The 23,689-nt window shown below is 49.2% G+C and overlaps 1 protein-coding gene across 4 annotated transcripts in view; it reads left to right on the forward strand.

Moving 5' to 3' along the window:
• Positions 1-6,352: 6,352 nt before the first annotated feature.
• Positions 6,353-23,689, forward strand: part of EMID1 (EMI domain containing 1) — a 232,448-nt gene continuing 215,111 nt past the window's right edge. For 2 of the 4 annotated variants that reach the window (XM_030218123.1, XM_030218126.1), the window contains exon 1: positions 6,353-6,990. In XM_030218123.1, coding sequence (XP_030073983.1) covers positions 6,851-6,990 — 140 coding nt within the window. In that variant the 5' untranslated portion in view covers positions 6,353-6,850. The remainder of the gene's footprint in view (positions 6,991-23,689) is intronic. The other 2 variants (XM_030218124.1, XM_030218125.1) reach the window with 1 other exon arrangement.

A 23,689-nucleotide genomic window follows, 5' to 3' on the forward strand; every position in this document is an offset into this window, starting at 1 on the left:
GTCAGGGGTGGGCAACCTTGTTCCTCCAGGGCAAAAACCCTGTCCTGTTTTCTGGGTTTCTCCAATGAGCCTGCATGAGAGTGGAGGAGTGGCCTAGTGGTTAGAGCACCGGTCTTGCAATCCAGAGGTGGCCAGTTCAAAACCCACTGCTGCTCCTTGTGATCTTGGGCAAGTCACTTAACCCTCCATTGCCTCAGGTACAAACTTAGATTGTGAGCCCTCCTGGGACAGAGAAATACCCAGAGTACCTGAATGTAACTCCCCTTGAGCTACTACTGAAAGGTGTGAGCAAAATCTAAATAGATGGAATGTTGCTACTATTGGAGATTCTAGATGGAATGTTGCTACTATTGAGATTCTGTTGCTACTATTTGAGATTCTACATGGAATGTTGCTATTCCACTCGCAACATTCCATGTAGAAGTCGGCCCTTGCAGATCACCAATGTGGCCGCGCAGGCTTCTGTGTCTGTAAGTCTGACGTCCTGCACGCAGGACGTCAGACTCACAGAAACAGAAGCCTGCGCGGCCGAATTGCTGATCTGTAAGGGCAGGCTTCTACGTGGAATGTTGCTAGTGGAGGAGTAGCCTAGTGGTTAGTGCACCAGTCCTGAAATCCAGAGGTGGCTGGTTCAAATCCCACTGCTGCTCCTTGTGATCTTGGGTAAGTCACTTAACCCTCCATTGCCTCAGGTACAAACTTAGATTGTGAACCCTCCTGGGACAGAGAAATATCCAGAGTACCTGAATGTAACTCACCTTGAGCTACTACTGAAAAAGGTGTGAGCAAAATCTAAATAAATAAATGAGATGTATTTGCATGGGCTGCCTCTTTTGCATGCCAATCGATCTCCTGCATATTCACTGGGGATTCCTTGAAAACATGACTGAGTTGCGGCCCTCCGGGACTGAGGTTGCCCACTCCTGACCTTTGCTGCGTAGGTTGTCTTTATATAGACACAACAAACACTCCTTATTATAGAATTACCCTCCACAACAGTAGAATTAAGCATTTTATATTTTCCTTTCAGTGTACTGAAAGATCGAATAACAGAACATCTGCGAACTCGCCAGACACATTTCACATCATTAGTTAAGCCACTGTGCCAAATCTGGCCAAAATGAGCTCATAGCAAAACTCAGATTATTCTCCAGAGAGGAAAGTGGAGAGCTTTTTTCGCGCAATAGTCCCCAAAAAGAAGGAAGTGCCTGCCAGGTTTTCTATGTGTGAGCTGCAAAGGGCCTGGTCCTGCAGATCCCTTACACAAGCAGAAAGGAAAGGCAGGGCAGACGAATCTGCTTCTGGCGCCTGAAAGGATTCAAGTCACTGAACCCACCGTTGCCCCAAGTACAAAAACTTGTGAACCCCCTAGGGACAGAGAAAGCACCTGCTTATAACAGACCACAGTGCTGACCGGGGTGACACTTCTGTAGAGAACAGAATTGTGGGCAGGCATGAGACCACTGCCTCCTGCCTGGCATGTCTCCCCCCCCCCCCCCCCCCCCCCCCCAGCCAATCGAGGGAGCCTCTTAATGCTCTTCCCTCCCCCCCCCCCCCCCCCCCACCAACTTTTAAAGCCTTTATTTCTTTATCGGCAGTGAGCAGCAACTCCGACCCGTTACTTATGCTGGCCCCGAGCCTTCCCTTTGACTTGGTCCCGCCTATGTGGAAACAGGAAGTTGTGTCAGAGGGAAGGCTCGAGGCCTGCGTGAGCAGCGGATGTGAGTCACTGTGCGCTGCAGACAAAGCAATGAAGGCTTTACAAGTTGAGGGGGTTGGGAGGTTGGGTTGAGGGGAAGGAGAGATGCCGGGAATCCTCAGCTGGCGGGGCCCGGGGATCCCTGGCAGCCACCTCACAGTTGTGCCACTGCAGAGTGGGCCTGAACCTAAAGTGGGTGGGCCTGTGCCCACCCATGGCCATGCCACTGCCTGTATTAAAGACTTGTTGGTGAGAATACTAAAAAGAATTAAAGAATTACTGGTAGTAAATGGTGGCAGATGAAGACCTACAAAGCCTATTCAGTCTGCCCAGAAAGACAACCAGTGTAGTATCTGTGACTTCGTCTTTAGGGTTGTAACTAGTGCCTGGGTACTGAACAAGTGAGTAAGGGGTAGGAGTTAAAAGCAGCATAAAAAAAGTTGTCTTTTAGCCTAGATTTGAAGACGGCCAGAGATGGAGCTTGACGTACCGGCTCAGGAAGTCTATTCCAGGCATATGGTGCAGCAAGATAAAAGGAACGGAGTCTGGAGTTAGCGGTGCAGGAGAAGGGTGCAGATAAGTGAGATTTACTCAATGAACGGACTGGGGAGGAGTGTAGGGAGAGATGAGAGTGGAGAGGTACTGAGGAGCTGCAGAGTGAATGCACTTATAGGTCAATAAGAGGAGTTTGAACTGTATGCGGAAACGGATAGGGAGCCAGTGAAGTGACTTGAGGAGAGGGCTAATGTGAGCATAGCAACACTGGCGGAAAATTGGTCGTGCAGCAGAATTTTGAACAGATCGAAGAGGAGAGAGATAGCTAAGTGGGAGACCTGTGAGAAGCAAGTTGCAATAGTCTAAACTTTGCATATTATGCTGACTCCTTTGTCTTTATTCCACATGTGTAAAGACTTGTTATCCCTAATGGTCCTGTGCTGTTTATCTGTCTTGTCTTTTTTATTTAATTTTAACTTGTTACCTGCCTGGGGTTACCCTGCGACCAGGGGCATAGCCAGACTTCGGCGGTAGGGGGGTCCAGAGCCCGAGGTGAAGGGGCACATTTTAGTCCTCTTCTCCGGTGCGGCCGCGTTGCTGATCTGCAAGGGCAGGCTTCTGTTTCTGTGAGTCTGACATCCTGCCCGCTCTTGCAGATCAGCAACGCGGCTGCGCCGGAGAAGAGGACTTCGGCTGGCGGGGGTTGGGGACCAATGCCAGCAAAGGTACCCGATGGCGGCGGGGGAGGGTTGGCGGCGGGGGAGGGTTGGCGGCGGGAGAGGGGGTTGAAGGGGTTGGCGGCGGGGGGCCAGGGCCAGATGGTGGAGGCTATTATTAAGAATAAAATTGCAGAGCATATACAAAAACATGGACTGATGAGACAAAGTCAGCACGGATTTAGTGAAGGGAAGTCTTGCCTCACCAATCTAATGCATTTTTTTGAGGGGGTAAGCAAACATGTGGACAATGGGGAGCCGGTTGATATTGTATATCCGGATTTTCAGAAGGCGTTTGACAAAGTGCCGCACGAAAGACTCCTGAAGAAATTGCTGAGTCATGGAATCGGAGGTAGGGTATTATTATGGATTAAGAACTGGTTGAAAGATAGGAAGCAGAGAGTAGGATTGCGTGGCCAGTATTCTCAGTGGAGGAGGGTAGTTAGTGGGGTCCCGCAGGGGTCTGTGCTGGGTCCGTTGCTTTTTAATGTATTTATAAATGACCTAGAGATGGGAATAACTAGTGAGGTAATTAAATTCGCCGATGACACAAAATTATTCAGGGTCGTCAAGTCGCAGGAGGAATGTGAACGATTACAGGAGGACCTTGCGAGACTGGGAGAATGGGCGTGCAAGTGGCAGATGAAGTTCAATGTTGACAAGTGCAAAGTGATGCATGTGGGTAAGAGGAACCCGAATTATAGCTACGTCTTGCAAGGTTCCGCGTTAGGAGTTACGGATCAAGAAAGGGATCTGGGTGTCGTCGTCGATGATACGCTGAAACCTTCTGCTCAGTGTGCTGCTGCGGCTAGGAAAGCGAATAGAATGTTGGGTGTTATTAGGAAGGGTATGGAGTCCAGGTGTGCGGATGTTATAATGCCGTTGTATCGCTCCATGGTGCGACCGCACCTGGAGTATTGTGTTCAGTACTGGTCTCCGTATCTCAAAAAAGATATAGTAGAATTGGAAAAGGTACAGCGAAGGGCGACGAAAATGATAGTGGGGATGGGACGACTTTCCTATGAAGAGAGGCTGAGAAGGCTAGGGTTTTCAGCTTGGAGAAGAGACGGCTGAGGGGAGATATGATAGAAGTGTATAAAATAATGAGTGGAATGGATCGGGTGGATGTGAAGCGACTGTTCACGCTATCCAAAAATACTAGGACTAGAGGGCATGAGTTGAAGCTACAGTGTGGTAAATTTAAAACGAATCGGAGAAAATTTTTCTTCACCCAACGTGTAATTAGACTCTGGAATTCGTTGCCGGAGAACGTGGTACGGGCGGTTAGCTTGACGGAGTTTAAAAAGGGGTTAGATAGATTCCTAAAGGACAAGTCCATAGACCGCTATTAAATGGACTTGGAAAAATTCCGCATTTTTAGGTATAACTTGTCTGGAATGTTTTTACGTTTGGGGAGCGTGCCAGGTGCCCTTGACCTGGATTGGCCACTGTCAGTGACAGGATGCTGGGCTAGATGGACCTTTGGTCTTTCCCAGTATGGCACTACTTATGTACTTATGTACTTATATGGGGGCCCATGCCCCCGTGGCCCCATGTAGCTACGCCCCTGCCTGCGACCACTTAGAGGGTCTATTCCCAGCACTGCTCAGGTCCACTTGTACCTGCCATTTGAGCTCTACACTAGCACCCTCCTCCCAACCACTGGGTCCAACCGCCTCTGGGTGAGTCTCCCGCTCTCCAGTTATCCCCCGTGATTTCTAGGTTTGATTTCCAGATTTGGCTTTGAGATTTTCAAATTGAAAGCAAATAATCAAGTTCTGGAATAAACTACTTTACAATTAAGCAGAGAAAAATGGGAGTCTCTGTAACAAAGCCTTGATCTATCAGAAAGAGCCTTCTTAGACTGAGAATATCCCGCATTGCCTCGCTCTACTGACAACTACCAGATCCTTGGACGGTTTCCTTACTTCCTTCACATGAAGTAACAGAATTTATACCAAATTTGCCTGCTTGAGGGTTTTTTGGTATGTTAAGCATTTTTTTTTTTTTTTGAGAAACAATCTTTTGATTAGAACCAGAGTTGCAGTGTTGATGGCTCGGCTAGGTTTCTGAGTAAAAACGTTATCAATAGAAATCAAACAAAATAAAACATGGAAAAGAAAATAAGATGATACCTTTTTTATTGGACATAACTTAATACATTTCATGATTAGCTTTCGAAGGTTGCCCTTCTTCGTCAGATCGGAAATAAGCAAATGTGGTAGCAGATAGTATATATAAGTGAAACATCCAAGCATTACTTTGACAGTAAAATAGATACTATTGGAGATTCTACATGGAATGTTCCTATTCCACTAGCAACATTCCATGTAGAAAGCTGTGCAGGCTTCTGCTTCTGTGAGTCTGACGTCCTGCACGTATGTGCAGGACATCAGACTCACAGAAGCAGAAGCCTGCGCGGCCACATTGCTGATCTACAAGGGCCGACTTCTACATGGAATGTTGCTAGTGGAATAGCAACATTCCATGTAGAATCTATAGAAATCAAACAAAATAAAACATGGAAAAGAAAATAAGATGATACCTTTTTTATTGGACATAACTTAATACATTTCTTGATTAGCTTTCGAAGGTTGCCCTTCTTCCTCAGATCGGAAATAAGCAAATGTGCTAGCTGACAGTGTATATAAGTGAAAACATTCAAGCATTACTATGACAGTCTGACAGGGTGGGAGGATGGGGGTGGGTCGGAGGTATGCATGGGGACATCAAAGCATATCATTGATATTCTAACAGGATGGGTGTGGATAGGTGAGGGGTGGGGTGATCAACAGAGACATACAGCTTTATGGTTTATAATGGGCTAGGAGTAAATGGAGTAAAAACGAGATGAAAGTTGTGTTATAATAAGAAGCAGTAGAACCTGACGTTTTTCAGACATGCAGAGTTCAGACTTTAGAAACTGTTTCGTTGTTTTGCGGTCATGCAGCACCTCTTGATGTCATTAACGTGCTTTGCTTTCAGAAAGGAGAGACGGGACATCTGAGAACCAGGGATTTCGATGGCTGCTTAACTCAAAGCCTCCTCCTGTTACGTTTCTCGTGTTGTCTCTCGTCTGTCTTGACTTTTACTAGACTGTAAAGTAAGCTCGTAAGGAGCGGAGACCTGCCAATTCTGGTAGCGCTGCGCAAACGGTAACAACAAGAAAGATGAAGACTAGACGAGGAAAGAGACAAGAAGGAGGGAGCGGAAAAAAATGGCAACGAGAAAAGCGGAAAGGAGAGCTGTCTCCCAGGTCGGATTCTGGAGTGCAGAAAACCTGAAAGCAGCCGTGTGTCCTGCACAGGGACAGAAAGGGTGGAAGGAGGAGGAGGGGGAGGAGGAGGAGGAGGGGGGGGGGGGGGAAGAAGGAGCTCACTGCAGAAACCCGTGTGATTCTTTGAGTTCTTTAATCCAGTAGAAAAAAGGGGCAGGACTGGAGCTGCCTGCAGGGTTGTCTAGTACTAACAGAGAGTGCACTGCCAGCACAACCCGGGACTCACTGGGAGCATCAGGCAGCGACGGGGCTCTTACCCCTGCGTCCCGGGGGAAGGCTGCAGTGCAGTGCAGCGCGGGGGTGGCTCTCCTGGATGCAGTGCTGCCACTCTTGCATGAAAGTGGGTCAGTGCACGGTGGTGTTTGCCTTGCTGCAGCCGGTGCTCAGTTGATGAGTTTGGGGGGAAGGGGTCCGGACTGTGCAATCGCTGGAGCTCCTCAAGGACATTTATCCACTCCGGCTGCCCTCTGTGCTGGGACAGACCTTGCCGGCCCCCGACGTCAGCAGGTGCTTTTGAACTACCTCTGATAGGTGATTTTGGGCCCCCTGTGGACAGGTGAAATCTGAACCCAGGTGCTTTTGTTTTTCCACCCTACAAGTGGACGATCTTTCAGGACCTCCTGGTCACATCATTTTGTTATCTTGGGCCATTTTGGGATTGCAATGGGGCTCGGTTGCCGAAGGAAGCTCCGGGCTCTCGTGTACCTCTTCTGGCTCCTGCCCATGGCCATCGCAACTTGGAGTCCAGCAGTCCAGTTCCAGTACAGCCCCTCGGGCAAGGAGCATCTCCTGACCAGCAGAAGGTAACAGAACACTTTGTATCGTGTCAAATATATACCTGAGCCTCTTCTGGGGGATCAGTAGGGGGTTGTGGATAGAAACCTGAATGTTAAATGGAAGAATTTGTATGTTAGATGGTGCTGTAGAGGTTGATTAAAGAATTTTGGCACAGAATTAACTGGAAAGGTTGGGTATTGGTGGACCTGGATAATCGCTGCAGAACATCTGATTTGAGACTGGGGAGCTAATTGGAGGATTTGGGCATTGAATGGGATGCTGGTTAGGGATTGTGGGATTGTTGTGGAGCTGCAGCTTGCTGTAACTTCACTCATCAGAGCCCAACAAGGGCAGTGATGATGGGAGACCTTTTTACACTCCTGTGGTCTAAAGTATAAACACCCAGAATTCCCAGGTGGCTGGAGCTTCATTCATACTCATTTCTGCTCTGCTTCTTCCTAGTACAGTTGACCTTGAATACTGCTTTTGGCTCTGGGGCTATACATTACTACTACTACTACTTATCATTTCTATAGCACTACTAGACGTAAGCAGCGCTGTACACTTGAACATGAAGAGACAGTCCCTGCTCAACAGAGCTTACAATCTAATTACGACAAACAGGACAAATAAGGGATAAGGACAAAGAGCAGCAAGATTCCGGAATCCCAAAGAGTAGCAAGATTCCGGAATCCCAAAGACTACTACTACTTATCATTTCTATAGCGCTACTAGACGTACGCAGCGCTGTACACTTGAACATGAAGAGACAGTCCCTGCTCAACAGAGCTTACAATCTAATTACGACAAACAGGACAAATAAGGGATAAGGACAAAGAGCAGCAAGATTCCGGAATCCCAAAGAGTAGCAAGATTCCGGAATCCCAAAGACTACTACTACTTCTACTACTTATCATTTCTATATCGCTACTAGATGTACGCAGCGCTGTACACTTGAACATGAAGAGACAGTCCCTGCTCGACAGAGCTAACAATCTAATTAGGACAGACAAACAGGATAAATAAGGGATAAGGACAAAGAGTAGCAAGATTCTGGAACTCCAAAGAGTAGCGAGATTCCGGAACCCCAAAGACTAGCAACATTCTGTGCAGAATCCCAGAGAGTAGCAAGATTCCGGAACACCAAAGAGTAGCAAGATTCCGGAATCCCAAAGACTACTACTACTTCTACTACTTATCATTTCTATAGCGCTACTAGACATACGCAGCGCTGTACACTTGAACATGAAGAGACAGTCCCTGCTCGACAGAGCTTACAATCTAATTAGGACAGACAAACAGGACAAACAAGAGAAAAGGGAATATTTGCCATCACTAATACAGAAATTACTGCGGTTTAGTAAGTCCCATGGCGAGAGGTGGAAAATGTTTTGTAAAGCTTGGGCACTGGCTCAACCTTTTATGAGCCAGATTACAAAAAAAAAAAAAAAAAAAAAAATGTTTGTGGCTTTTTGCCCTGTCTGCCTTTAGCCCCCTTACAGAAGGGAGCGATCACTTTTTTCTGGGCATCCCCCACTAATAACTTTTCTATTCAGTGTCTTTTTGACACCAAAGTTTCAGGGCATCAGGAATTTCATGGCATATTTTTTTCTGGCTCCACGTGATCCACGATGACACATGCACGGTGGTATAATTTGGCATTAAAGGGACTGTGGGTGATCATTTTGCAAAGGGGCCCCAGTGAAGGTATAATGACTGTAATCTACCCCAGGGGGTGGGGAGGGGAGGAAATTTGATATACTGTGTTTCTGTGGTTACAATCGAAGCAGTTTACTTTATATATTTATTTTATACCTGGGCAGTTGAGGGTTAAATGACATGGTCAGAGTCACAATGAGTTCTAGGGGGAATTGAACCTGGCTTCCTTGGCTCTCAATGGGCTATTTGACTCGGAGGCATAGCCAGACCTTGACTTTTGGGGGGGGGGGGGGGGAAGAGCCCAAAATGGGGTGGCACATTTTGCCCTGCCTCCCCACCACTCCCCACCCATGCCACAACCTCACATATTTGGGCTGGAAGAGGTCCCCAAGCCCCGCAAGCAGAAATCTTCCTGTGGCAGTATTCAGTGCCAGTGGCGTAGCTATGTGGGGCCAGGGGGGCCTGGGCCCCTGTAGATTTGGCCCTGGACCCCCTTACCGACCTGCAAGGCTTCGTTCTGTTTCTGTGAGTCTGACGTCCTGCACGTACAATGTGCAGGACGTCAGAAACAGAACGAAGCCTTCAGAGGAAGAAGAGGACCTCCTCGGCTGGCGGGGGAGGGTTGGCAGCGGGAGGGGTGTCGAGAGGGTCATTGGCAGGGGTCGTCAAAGTTGGCGGTGGCGGGGGGGTCGGCAATAGCGGGGGGGGGGGAGGTCGGTAATGGGGGGGTCGGCACCGGCGGGGGGCTAAAATGTGCCCCCTCACCTCGGGCTCTGGGCCCCCTCCTGCCGAAGTCTCCATGCCATGCTGCCTGCCCTGATTTCCCCCCCTGGCTTGCACATGCTCAATTTCATTAAAACCAAGCATGCGCGCAAGGGAAGGGGGAAGCAGGGCAGACAGCATGATGGCAAATGTTGCTGCAGGAAAGCTTCTGCTGGCAGGGCTTGGGGACCCCTGCCAGCCAAACCAGCAGTCTTTGGGGGCCCCCTGAACCCAATGTGGGGGGGGGGGCAAGCCCCCAAGGCACCCTGTGGTTATGCCACTGATTTGGCTATTCCTGTGCTCCACCGTATGTGGTTGACCCTAATAACCATGTTTTCCAACCTGTCAGGGAGTCCACGAGTATCATGACAGAAATATTTTTTTTTGGGGGGGGGGAAGGGAAGAATTCATGTATTCCATAAAAGCAAGTACCCCACATAATAACATTTTATTTTCTGTTCAGTGCATGCCTAATGCTCAGGATATGATAGGGAGGCCACAAGGAATCTGCTAGTGGTATAATTTGGGGGTACACAAATTCAAGGGGGGGGGTCTACAGAGGTATTTTAAAGGGGAAATCCACATATTTCATGAATATGCATATATAGTGATGTCACCTAATAATCTTTTGGGTTTTGTACCTGATCCACACCAGAGTTCCAGGAGAGTTCAGTAGGGATGTGCATGTTTCCCATAAGTACATAAGTAATGCCACACTGGGAAAAGACCAAGGGTCCATCGAGCCCAGCATCCAGTCCCCGACAGCGGCCAATCCAGGCCAAGGGCACCTGGCAGCTTCCCAAACGTACAAACATTCTATACATATTATTCCTGGAATTGTGGATTTTTCCCAAGTCCATTTAGTAGTGATTTATGGACTTGTCCTTTAGGAAACCGTCTAACCCCTTTTTAAACTCTGCTAAACTAACCGCCTTCACCAAGTTCTCCGGCAACAAATTCCAGAGTTTAATTATGCGTTGGGTAAAGAAATATTTTCTCCGATTTGTTTTAAATTTACTACACTGTAGTTTCATTGCATGCCCCCCTAGTCCTAGTATTTTTGTTTCATGTCATTTTTAACCCAAAGCAGGCAAAATCTACAAATGTTTGAGTTTTTCCCTATATTGTCAATAGTGAACCTTATTGCTCAATAGAGTTCACTATTGACAGCATTATCCTGAAAACCAAATATTTTTTTAAAATCTAAATTAAGAAGAAATCCTCTAAGCCACTTGAGAAACTAAACAAACCAAACATTTGTAGCCCGCACACCCTTGATTTCAGGGGTGGAGGAGTTGCATAAGGATCCACCTATGCGTAGAGAAACAGGAAGATGCCCCTCTATGAAATGTAGGCGAGAACCAACGGGAAGTAGAGCGTGACACAAGACTGTCAAGCCAGGGGAAATCCAATGCAGATTCTTTATTACGCACCAACAAGAATCCCCAAGAAATGCAAGCCCGGATACCAGGGGCCACTTCTTCATCTACCCAACTGCAGAAACACAACTACAAAACCATCTACACGGCAGGATTTAGCTACCTGGGATCCAAATGGTGGAAGTCAATACCAAAAGCCACAAGAAGCATCACTAACTGTCTTCAGTTCAGAAACGAGCTGAAAATCTACCTCTTAAAAAAAATTCTATAGTTAGCTGCATAAGCTACAGCTGTTCCTTCCGTGCCCTAACTGTAAAACGCTATTGTAACTCCACCAAAATGTAAATTCTAAGCCACTTTGAACCGAAACTTGTTTTTGGATAATAGTGGGATACGAGAATGCATAAATAAATAAATAAATAAAGGACTCGACACGGACAGCAATTTCTTTTTGTACGTCCCCTTTGGCGGGATTTCAACGCTGCTTTTGATGGTTATTTTACAGCCCTATATCATTCATAGGTACCTTTCACAGACAAATACATCTGATCAAGTTTTGTGACCCCCCGAGGCAGGTGGCCTTTTTGCCAAAACACAGTCCCATGTGGGGTCCTTCAGTTGTTGGGTCCTAATGAAGAATCTACATTGGATTTCTCCCAGCTTGAGATCTTGTGCAGGGGTGTGGTGGTAAATTTTTAACAACGGGCTCTCTCTCCAGGCGTAACCAGCCCTGCAATTTGGGGGGAGGGCAGGGGTGGACTGGCAGGGGCAATGCATGCCTCTGTCCTCCCCCCCTCACGTGGGCACACTAGGCATACCTTTGCTGGCAGGGATGCCGAGCCCCACCAGCCGATAAATGGACTGCCACTACTACTCGCCAGGGCCACCGAGAGGGGGGGCAGGGGGGCAAACTTCCCAGGGCCCAGGCCTCCAAGGGGGGCCCGGTGCCGGGGTCAGGCCGCCAGCGCTGCACTCCCCGATCTCACCTGCATGCCTCCTCGGCTCCGGGCCCCCTGCATTCAAAGCGGCAGTCGCAGATCGCCTCTCTTCTGGCCTTCCCTCCCTGTGTCCCGCCCTCATGGAAACCGGAAGTTACATCAGACGAGGGCAGGACATAGGGAGGGAAGGCCAGAAAAGATGCGATCTGCGACTGCCGCTTTGAATGAAGGGGGCCTGGAGCCGTGGAGGCAGGCAGGTGAGACCGCGGACTGCAGCGGGCGGGGAGGGGGGAGCAACGGGGGGCGGAGGTGGAGTGGCCTTTCCCTGGGCCCGGCCTAGTCTATCGGCGGCCCTGCTACTCGCTGCTTGTATCTGGCTCTGAGCAGCAAGCTGGGACCTTCTCTCGCATGCACAAGAAGCCCAGCCTGCTGGCCAGAGCTGGAAACAAGGAGCGGGGAGCAGCAGCAGTCTATTTACTTGGCTGGCAGGGCTCAGCATCCCCACCAGCAAAGTCAAAGAGAATTCAGGAGTGGGCACGAGCCAACATTTTGGGATCCAGTTGTTAAAGTAGGCATGGGGGGCCTACTGTAACAATCAGCTCCCCAAATTCTTAAATACTTTAACAAATGGCTCTCCCCCTCCGTGAAAGCCCGCTCCAGCGCACCACTGGTCTTATCTCACTCTCTGCTTCCCATTGGTTCTCGTAAGGATCTACCTAGACATTCACATGAGACTGCACTTGCATTATGGAAAGCAGGTTCCACTAGCACTTCTGGGAGGTTTTTTTTTGCTTAATTTATTTTGGTTTTAGCTTTCTCCCCCTAGCCTTTCTCTACTCCTTCTTTCTAACCTCTTCTCTTCAGTTGTCAGCCTGTGGGTAAAGATGTTCTGCCTGTACATTCCCAGGGGTAAATTCAAGCATTGATTCTATAATGGCAGCTCTGTGCAGAAGTCTCATTATAGAATATTAGTCACACTGGGCTTAGGCCATAGATTTACTCTCATTATAACACTTTTTGTGTGGTATTTCATTACTCACATTTTGCAAGGTTGTTAGCACTCAAAAGGTGGACTGAAACAGGTGTAAAAAGGTGTGATCGAATCAGTGCACTTCCACGTTAATCCAATGTAAAAAAAAGAGATGAGGTCTTCCCAGTGCAGGAAGCTGTGATGAAGCCTGAAGTGTTTAACTCCTGTGTCAAGGGTGCAGTAAAGTTTCCTCACATTTCTGATGCTATTTGAGTCTGTGACACTGTGGGGTCACTGTAGGGTAACATAGTAACATAGTAGATGACGGCAGAAAAAGACCTGCATGGTCCATCCAGTCTGCCCAACAAGATAACTCATATTTGCTGCTTTTTGTGTATACCCTACTTTGATTTGTACCTGTCCTCTTCAGGGCACAGACTGTATAAGTCTGCCCAGCACTATCCCCGCCTCCCAACCACCAGCCCCACCTCCCAACCACCGGCTCTGGCACAGGCACAGACCGTATAAGTCTGCCCAGCCCTATCCTCACCTCCCCAGCCCTGCCTCCCAACCCCGGCTCTGGCACAGACCGTACAAGTCTGTCCAGCACTATCCCCGCCTCCCAACCACCAGTCCCGCTTCCCACCACCGGCTCTGGCACAGACCGTATAAGTCTGCCCAGCCCTATCCCCGCCTCCCAACCACCAGCCCCGCCTCCCGATCTTGACTAAGCTCCTGAGGATCCATTCCTTCGGCACAGGATTCCTTTATGCTTATCCCACGCATGTTTGAATTAGGGTCCCAGACCTGGGGTTCCTGGACATGGGGATCTCAGCCTCTGATTTTCCAATCTTACTTAACACTGGAATTAAGCTGTCCCAACTTTTTTTTGATTGAGAAAAGCACTTAATTGTTCAGGTTGGAGAAAGATACATATCCATATCCACATCCATATCCAGCAGATAGCCAAGACCTGTCGCTTCTTCCTCTTTAACATCAGCAAAATTCGCCCTTTCCTCTCTGAACACACCACCCGAACTCTCGTCCACACTCTCATTACCTCTCACCTTGACTACTGCAACTTACTCCTCACCGGCCTCCCACTTAGCCATCTATCCCCCCTTCAATCTGTTCAGAACTCTGCTGCACGTCTTATCTTCCGTCAGGACCGATATACTCATATCACCCCTCTCCTCAGGTCACTTCACTGGCTTCCGATCAGATACCGCATTCAATTCAAGCTTCTCCTTCTTACCTACAAATGCACTCAATCTGCTGCTCCTCACTACCTCTCTACCCTCATCTCCCCTTACGTTCCCGCCCGTAACCTCCGCTCACAGGACAAATCCCTCCTCTCAGTACCCTTCTCCACCACCGCCAACTCCAGGCTCTGCTAATTCTGCCTCGCCTCACCCTATGCTTGGAATAAACTTCCTGAGCCCTTACTCCAAGCCCCCTCCCTACCCATCTTCAAATCCTTACTCAAAGCCCACCTCTTCAATGTTGCTTTCAGCACCTAGTCTTTATACCTTTCAGGAAATCTAGACTGCCCCAGTTTGACGACCCCTACTTGTCTGATTGTACATTTGTCCTTTAGATTGTAAGCTCTTTGAGCAGGGACTGTCCTTCTATGTTAAATTGTACAGCGCTGCGTAACCCTAGTAGCACTTTAGAAATGTTAAGTTGTAGTAGTAGTATTTAAGCCCTAGGTGTTTTAATACACATTTGCAGGGGTAATTTAAATAGAAAGATGCTCCTACAGTAGGGCTTCTTTCCTAAGGGCTAAAAAAAGCTCTTCTCCTTTCCTGAGTTGTTTTAGTAAAATCCAGATACATCCATATCTTTTTCCCATAAAACAAAGATTGTGATTTCCTAAAGCAGTGGCATAGCTACGTGGGGCCACGGGGGCCTGGGCCCCTGTAGATTTGGACCTGGACCCCCCTGCCGACGACCCTCTCGACCCCCCCCCCCTCCCTCCGTCGCCGGCTACTATTTCTGGCGGGGGACCCCAACCCCCGCCAGCCGAGGTCCTCTTCTTCCGGCACAAGGCTTCGTTCTGTTTCTGAGTCTGACATCCTGCATAGAAACAGAACGAAGCCTTGCGCCGGAAGAAGAGGACCTCGCTGGCTGACCTGCAAGGCTTTGTTCTGTTTCTGTGAGTCTGACGTCCTGCACGTTGTACGTGCAGGACGTCAGACTCACAGAAACAGAATGAAGCCTTGCAGATCAGCCAGCGGCCGTGGATGTGGGATGTGCATTCATTTGAAATAATGTTAATGATATTTCCATGTCTTTGTTTTCTGTCTCTTCTTCTTGGTTTTTTTTTTTGCCTATAACAACTGGAAAAAATACTTGCAAATAGTATATACTAGTTATAATATTGTCATGAAACAAAAAGAAAAAAAACCCTCAATAGAATGAAAATTCCTGTAAACAACACAGGACATTAAACAAAACAAAAATATTTTCTCTGCACACCCTTGGGTTTATCGGTCAAAACCCATAATCAGAAGCCCCCACATATAACCAGGGCTTTTTTTTGAGGGGATACTGAGTACCAGCACCTTTCCGTTGTCTCCTAAAATTGACCCATGATCCTCAAGTTTTAATGAAAGAGCTCAGGCTCTACAACAGTGGCATAGGAAGGGGGGGGGCTGTCCGCCCCGGGTGCACGCCACTGGGGGGTGTCGGCTCCGTGCTGGTGTACTGCCCTCTCTGCCCCGGAACAAGTTACTTCCTGTTCCTGGACAGAGAGAGCAGTGAATCAGCGCGGAGCCGACACACCCCAGCAACGTGCAGTCGGAGCGGATCGGCCCTCCCGCCCGTCCCTCGCCGCAGGTATGCGCTCCGGGGGGGGGGGTGGAGGTATGCGCTCCGGGGGAGGTTATGCGCTCCGGGGGGGGGGGGTGCGCCATGCTGCACCCGGGGGGGGGGGGGGTGGGGGGGTGCACAGCGGCGACCCGCCCCGGGTGTGAGCTCCTCTCGCTATGGCTCTGCTCTACAAGCCAATTCTGCCTTTTCAGATTCTGTGACTGGTTGCAGGGTCCTGGCTATTGTGGGGTGGGTCCCTCAGTGATTATCCCACCCCTGAAGGGTAGCCTGGCATTTGAATACCGGCACCTTTTTTGCTAGAAAACACGCACTGCATTTAACATAGGGGTGGAATAGGTTTACAGAGAGCAGGAAGGTGACAGTGAGTTCACATTAACAGAGTCACAGGAGCACAGGTGGCGGAAAGGCTCCTGAGGGAGGGTCTGTATACAGCAGGTAAGCAAGGATCACCTGTCAAACAGGATTATCTTCAGAGCAAACAGCACAGCAGGTGAACTTCATCAAAGTCTAGAGATAGCAGAATGTGTGAGACAGACTCAGCCTGGGGTAAATAAATGTTGCCATACTAGGACAGACCGAAAGGTCCATTAAGCCCAGTATCCTATTTCCAACACTGGCCAATCCAGGTCGCAAGTACCAAAACAGTACAATACATTTTAAGCTGCTTATCCTAGAAATAAGTAGTGCATTTTCCCAAGTCCATTTTAATAGTGGCTTATGGAGTTTTCTTTTCGGAAGACAGCCAAACCTTTTTTAAACCCTGCTAAGCTAACTGCTTTTACTACACTCTGGCAACAAATTCCAGAGTTTAATTACATGTTGAGTGAAGAAATACTTTCTCTGATTTGTTTTAAATTTACTACTTTGTAGCATCATTGCATGGCCCCCTAGTCTTAGTATTTTTGGAAAAAGTGAACAAGCAATTCACGCAGTGGCATTCTGACCCTAGCTGACACCCGGGGCGGATTACCGATGCGCCCCCCCCCACCCCGGGTGCAGCGCGATCCCCCCCCCCCGGCGAAATGACACCTCTTCCCCCCCCCCCCGGCGAAATGACACCCCCCCGGGTGCACGCCACTGGGAGGGGGGCCGCGGTGCGCGCTTGTTGCCCTGTTTCAGTCCAATTTCGCAATTCACATGTGTTCCCGGGGCAGACTCAGAGGGAGCAGTGAACACATGCGAATTGTGAAATCAGACTGAAACAGGGCAACAGGCGTGTGCCGCGGCACTCCCCCAGCGGCGTGCACCCGGGGCGGACCGCCCCCCCTTGGTACGCCACTGAATTCACGTCTACCCATTCCACTCCACTCATTATTTTATATACTTCTTTTTTAAATCATTTATTTATAATTTTTTCATTTTACAAGGATCACTTGCAAAACAGTAAAACAGAGATGATTGTACATTAAAACGATATTAGAAGAAAAAAACAATCTCAACAAGATAAATGGATTTTATACAATCTTTCTCTTTCTTAGACCACAAAATAAATAGGGAGAGTGAAACAAGACAAGGAGATCAATTTAAGCAACAGCAAACAAAGAAAACGTGGTATTAACCCGATTATCCCCAGTTATTATTTATCTAAATTATTATTCCACATTGATCATCTGGTTGGTTTCTTCAAGACCATAACAGTGCATAGTCCATCAGTTTCATTGGAAACATACTTATTGTCCAATATTAGTGAAAGTAATACACCTGATTTCATTTCTTTTCCCTTTTAAAACCAGAAATTGTTTAACAATACAAACCCTTGAATCTCCAATCCAATTCCCGCTGATTAAAGTAATCCCAGTTTCACAGGCTTCACTCCTTTTGAATTAATATATTAAGAGGAATCATTTCAGAGGAAAAAAAAACATTAGGAGTCATACCCGGAACTCTGGGAAAACAACAATCTCGATATTAATCATCTGTAACAATATTCATTTTGTTCAAATTTTTCTGGTCTTTTATCATTTTCAAATCTTAACCGTTTCCTACTTCAGTAGAACTTCATTTGTGTATATTCTCAAAGGATTCGATTAGATTATCCATGTGGCTCATTAACAAGACTATATCTGAAGCAAAGTCATTCTCTACCACCCTCAGGTCCTGGAGCACCCTCCAGATGACATTCAATGCAACCTCCACGGGAGCCAAAAACTCCAAGCTGATAACTCTTAAGGGTTTAGGAGTAGCACCGCCGACACGGGTTCAGCTGTAAATGACTTTCGTTTCAGCATACACTCCTGACTCACTCCTCCACTCCTTTGGGCATGGTGGTTAAATGATTTTTGAGCGATGAAGTTGTTTCTAGGTCCAAGAGCATCGACGCTCCTTCGTCGGCGCTAATCAAAGGACTCATCAACCCAGTCATCTATGGGCAGCTCGTCACACAGCGGTCCCACACTTGCTGCACAGGGGACAAAACGCTGGTCATCGGCGGCTGACCCCCCATTGTCCCCTTCCTCTGTTAAGGCAACTACAATGCAGAGAGGAAATTTCAAGTGAACAAAAACTGAACTTCAGAGGACAGCTGGGCCGTTGAGTGTACGAGCTTCAGGTCACCATCTTTCCTCTCTCCCTAATTTGGGACACTCTTTGTCTGGTTTCTCCTCAGAGGCCTGTCTGATATGGGTAACCCTTCAGCATAGCCCTCTGAGTCATTGAAACACGGAAGCCCCTCCACCACTTACAAGGTGGTGTCCCTTCGGAGGGGGTTATTTTATATACTTCTATCATATCTCCCCTCAGCTATCTTTTCTCCAAGCTGAAGAGCTTAGCAGAATGTGTGAGACCAACTCAGCCTGGGATATGAGAATGTGTGAGACCGACAGCCTGGGGTAGCAGAATGTGTGAGACCAACTCAGCCTAGAGACAACAGAATGTGTGAGACAGACTTATCCTGGGGTAGCAGAATGTGTGAGACAGGCTAAGCCTAGAGACAACAGAATGTGTGAGACAGACTCATCCTGGGGTAGCAGAATGTGTGAGACCAACTCAGCCTAGAGACAACAGAATGTGTGAGACAGACTCATCCTGGGGTAGCAGAATGTGTGAGACAGGCTAAGCCTAGAGACAACAGAATGTGTGAGACAGATTCAGCCTGGGGTAGCAGAATGTGTGAGACCGACTCAGCCTAGAGACAACAGAATGTGTGAGACAGACTCATCCTGGGGTAGCAGAATGTGTGAGACAGGCTAAGCCTAGAGACAACAGAATGTGTGAGACAGACTCATCCTGGGGTAGCAGAATGTGTGAGACCGACTCAGCCTAGAGACAACAGAATGTGTGCGACAGACTCATCTTGGGGTAGCAGAATGTGTGAGACAGGCTAAGCCTAGAGACAGCAGAATGTGTGAGACAGACTCATCCTGGGGTAGCAGAATGTGTGAGACAGGCTAATCCTAGAGACAGCAGAATGTGTGAGACAGGCTAAGCCTAGAGACAGCAGAATGTGTGAGACAGATTCAGCCTGGGGTAGCAGAATGTGTGAGACAGACTCAGCCTGGGGTAGCAGAATGTGTGAGACCGACTCAGCCTGGGGTAACAGAATGTGTGAGACAGACTAAGCCTAGAGACAGCAGAATGTGTGAGACAGATTCAGCCTGGGGTCCCTACAGACAAAAATCCAGACACTGGTACACATTAGGAACCTTATCACAGACAATACTCTCCCAATTTCCCAGACATTTACACACATTTAAGACACACAAGGCAGATGTAGACAGGACAGGGGGGACGGGTACACATCAACCTGCTACAGTTTTCACCCAGTCTTTGAGGTCTCAGGTGCTTCTATGACTTTTAGTTGGTGGTCCCCCCTATGACATCAGATTTTTTGAGAGATAGCCCAACCCTCCCCCAACACATATTCACGCGTATTCAAGGCATGTAACCCCTTCCTTTCCAGAATCATTTTTACACAAGTGGTCTTAGAAGATCTTCCTTCCCTCCATCTCCAAGAAATCTCTGACTTTAGGGAAACATAAATAGCTTCACAGCCAGGGCCATTTCCCTGACCTGAATTTTAATTGTGAATTAGCATTTCTGGCTCCAGGCAGCAGTTTCCCTGGAGTTCACGATAATGTTGGCTGATGCTAGTTGAAAAATGTGCAAGGGATGCTGTGGACGGGCAGACAGGATAGGTCTAAAGTGTCTTGTCTCCTGTCATGGCCTCTATTTTCCCTTCTATCAATGTTAGGATTCATTCAGCACAGCCCCTAAGATAGGCAGCCGAGACCCCTCGGGCTTAATGGAGTATGTGATAGCAAATAACAACACAAGTCAAGTGATTTCTTAAATGGCATAACTTGGCCGCAGCTTTATTTTAATTACAAACATCATAACCCTGGGTATACCCCAGTGGTGTAGCCACAGGTGGGCCTGGGTGGGCCAGGGCCCACCAACTTAGGGTTCAGGCCCACCCAACAGTAGCACACATTTAGTGGTAACTGGTGGGGATCCCCAGCTCCACCAGCTGAAGACCTCCCCCTGGTGGTAATGAAAATACTACTCTCCTTGATACTGGCACCTGCGCATGCTCAGTCTTCAGCATATGCCTGCTGCAGACTGCCAAGGTGGACGGAAGCATTTTCCCGCCAGCTGAGATATTTTTCTTTTGGTGGTGGTGCGGGGAGGGGGAGGGAGGGGGAGATCACTTGGTGCCCACCCACTTCTTGCCTAGGCCCACCCAAAATCTGTTGTCTGGCTACGCCCCTGGTATACCCAAGCCAATCAACCTTCAGGCTTACTTGCCAACCCAGTCCGCCGCTATTAGCAAGACTGATCGGCTAAATACATAGCTCCTCGCCGCACAGCAAGGGAGCTCAACCGTAAGCGCAGCTATCCCAGCTGCTTAGCTTACTCCTTCAGGCTTGGGTACCCCGCCAAAGCTGCGACATAATACGCATTACATAAGCTTTCTTGTCACTTTCTTTTGGGGAAGGGGGGGGGCTGGGTGCAGTCTGGTGCCCGGGCGTCGTAAGAGGACGTCCGGGCTTCCTTACTGGGGTTAAATACTCTCCCTATTCCCCACCCATCCCAGCGGGGCGCCGTCGCTCGGCGGGAAGAGTTCCCGCTAGACCTTCTCGGCACCCCACTGGGGACCCTCATGCATGCCCCCATCGTGGCACGGCGCCATGTTAGGATCGGCTCCGTGCACCCCGATGGGGACACTACGCCTTAATTTTCTCTGCCAGTAGCCGAGTATGAAGGTAGGAGGATGACTGCAGTTGCAGACGCTTGGGGCCCGATATTCAGCTTTATTTAAGAGGCCACAAGCGATGCCTGGCCAGTTATCTCTGCTGAATATTAGCATTTAGCAGCTACAATGTAGCGCTAACCTACAATGTTGCGCGTTACAAGACGTATGAGGAAAGACTTGCTGACCTGAACACGTATACCCTGGAGGAAAGGAGAAACAGGGGTGATATGATACAGACTTTCAAATATCTGAAAGGTATTAATCCGCAAACAAACCTTTTCCGGAGACGGGAATGCGGTAGAACTAGAGGACATGAAATGAGATTGAAGGGGGGCAGACTCAAGAAAAATGTCAGGAAGTATTTTTTCACGGAGAGAGTGGTGGATGCTTGGAATGCCATCCCGGGGGAGGTGGTGGAGATGAAAACGGTAACGGAATTCAAAAATGCGTGGGATAAGCATAAAGGAATCCTATTCAGAAGGAATGGATCCTCAGGAGCTTAGCGGAGATTGGGTGGCAGAGCTGGCGTTGGGAGGCGGGGCTGGTGGTTGGGAGGTGGGGCTAGTGCTGGGCAGACTTCTACGGTCTGTGCCCTGAAAATGGCAGATACAAATCAAGGTCAGGTATACACATAAAGTAGCACATATAAGTTTATCTTGTTTGACAGACTGGAAAACTCTTTTTATTGGAAAAAACTAAAAACAAATAACATACAAATCAAAACCAAGCCCCTAGCTATACACGGTCCTCCTATCTATGTACACCCCCTCCCCCTCCTCAATAGTACAGTGGAAACTGTTTATTAGAAAGACCAAAGAAAAAAACCGGACATGCAAATCAAACCCCAGGCTCCTAGCTAGACATGGTCTGCCTATCTATGTACACCCCCTCCTCAATAATACAATGGATCAACCCCCCCCCCCCCCCCCGACCCCCCACAACCCCTTCAGACAACTGGCACACAATCCCCTGGGAAGCATGTCCCCTCATGGCGGCTTAAGCCTCACGTGTCTCCACCACCTCGAAGCCACCCCCACCCCTTTTTCCACCCTTTCCCACTTCGCCGCTTCCTGCACCGCCCTTACCACATCCCAGCTGACTACCTCCGCCGGCCGGACCTCCTGGTACAGGGACACCCTGCAGCGCGCCATCCAGAGGCAGTACCGCAATATCACCGAAATCAGAAAGCGTGTTACCGGATCCCCGCGTCCCTCTCCACCCTCTGGGCCATACACCCAGTCCGCATAGCTGTAGTTGCGGAAACTGGGGATCTGCAGCAACGAGGAAACCCGGTCAGAGACCTGGACTGTAAATGGGCACCTCACCAGGAAATGCTCCATCGTCTCTTCAGTTCCAGCACATTCCTCCCGTGGGCACCCTCTATCCCGCACATTGCGATATTTCAAATTTCCTCGGACGTACAGTCTACCGTGAAAGGACAGCCACGCCAGGTCTTTATACTTCACCGGGATGCGGTTCGAAGCAATCAACCGTAACCCCTGCTGCATCCGTGGGGCCGGCGCGTCCCTCAGCGCCAGAGGAGCTGAGAACACCTGCGCCCGTACTCTGTCCATCCAGACCCCCCGTTGTCCTGCCTTCACCTCCCCCACCGTCAGCCCCCACACCCTCACCAATTTCACTAGGGTCTTGCAATAACTCACCCCCCCCGGAGCCCCCCTTCGCAGTGCCACTACCCTCCCCCCCTCCCGCCATAGGTCCCAATATCTCGGCCACCACTGCAGGACACTCCTAGCCCACCCCGGTGGCTCCCGCCCTACCGCCCTCCCCAGATTGAACTGCAGGAACAAAGCGCTGAAAAACAGGACTGGGTTTATCATGCCCACCCCCCCCTCCCTCCTAGGCAGATAGGTAACATTCCGTTTTACCGGATTCGTCCTGTTGCCCCAGAGCAGCCGGAAGAACACCCCATACAAGGCCGTGTACCGGCTCTCCGGCAGCAGGCAGATGTAACTGACGAACAGAAACAAAGGAACTAAGTGTGCCTTGATGAGCTGTACCCGCTCCCCCATGGTCATTTTCCACCCCTTCCATCTATCCACCCTCCCCTTCACTTCTTGGAGACACCTATCCCAGTTGTAGAGCCTATAATCCCCCTTCTCGAAGTATATTCCCAAGACCCGTATACGTTCCACAGCTGTAGGAAACCTACCTCCCAACTCAAATTGCAGCCCCTGATCCCCAACCCACAGGCTATTGGACTTTTGAAAATTGACCTGCGACGCTGTTGCCTGCGAGTATTCCTGGATCAGGTTCTGCAATCTACCTCCCTCCCTCTGGTCCGCTACCCACACTGTAACGTCATCTGCATACGCCACGACCCTTAACTGGTTATTGTCCCCCACCTCCACCCCTTCCAGCCCCTCCGCCCCCCCCTTCTCCAGCCGTCTTATAAAAGGGTCGATGGCGTATGCATACAACAGCGGGCTGAGTGGGCACCCCTGTCGGACCCCTGCCCCTACCTCAAACCCCTGCCCTCTCCACCCGTTAACCAGGGGAAAACACCCCGCATGCCGATAGAGTAGCTGTAATTGCTCTATCCAACCCTTCGGAAACCCATAGCGCTCCAGAATGCTCCATAGGACACCCCACTGCACTCTATCAAACGCTTTTTCCTGGTCGAGTGTTACCAACAGCCTACCATGCCCTCCCACTCTACTGCGTTCTACCCCCTCCCGCACCCACGCTGCAGCTTCCAAGACCCCTCTCCCTTTAACCCCACATGCTTGCGAGGCTGCTAGCAAATCCCCAGACACCTGCCTCATTCTCTGGAATAGTATTCGCGCAAAGATTTTTCGATCCGTATTAAGCAGTGCTATAGGCCGCCAGTTGGCCAGCATCGCCGGGTCCTTCCCCTTACTTAGTAGGATAAGAGCCGCCTCTGTCAAGGAACTAGGCAAGGAACCCTCCAACTGGGCTGCCCCCCATACCCTCACCAGGATCGGCACCAGCTGCTCCTTAAAGGCCTGGTAGAAC

This window comes from Microcaecilia unicolor, chromosome 11, assembly GCF_901765095.1.
Source record: "Microcaecilia unicolor chromosome 11, aMicUni1.1, whole genome shotgun sequence".
NCBI classification, from domain to species: domain Eukaryota; kingdom Metazoa; phylum Chordata; class Amphibia; order Gymnophiona; family Siphonopidae; genus Microcaecilia; species Microcaecilia unicolor.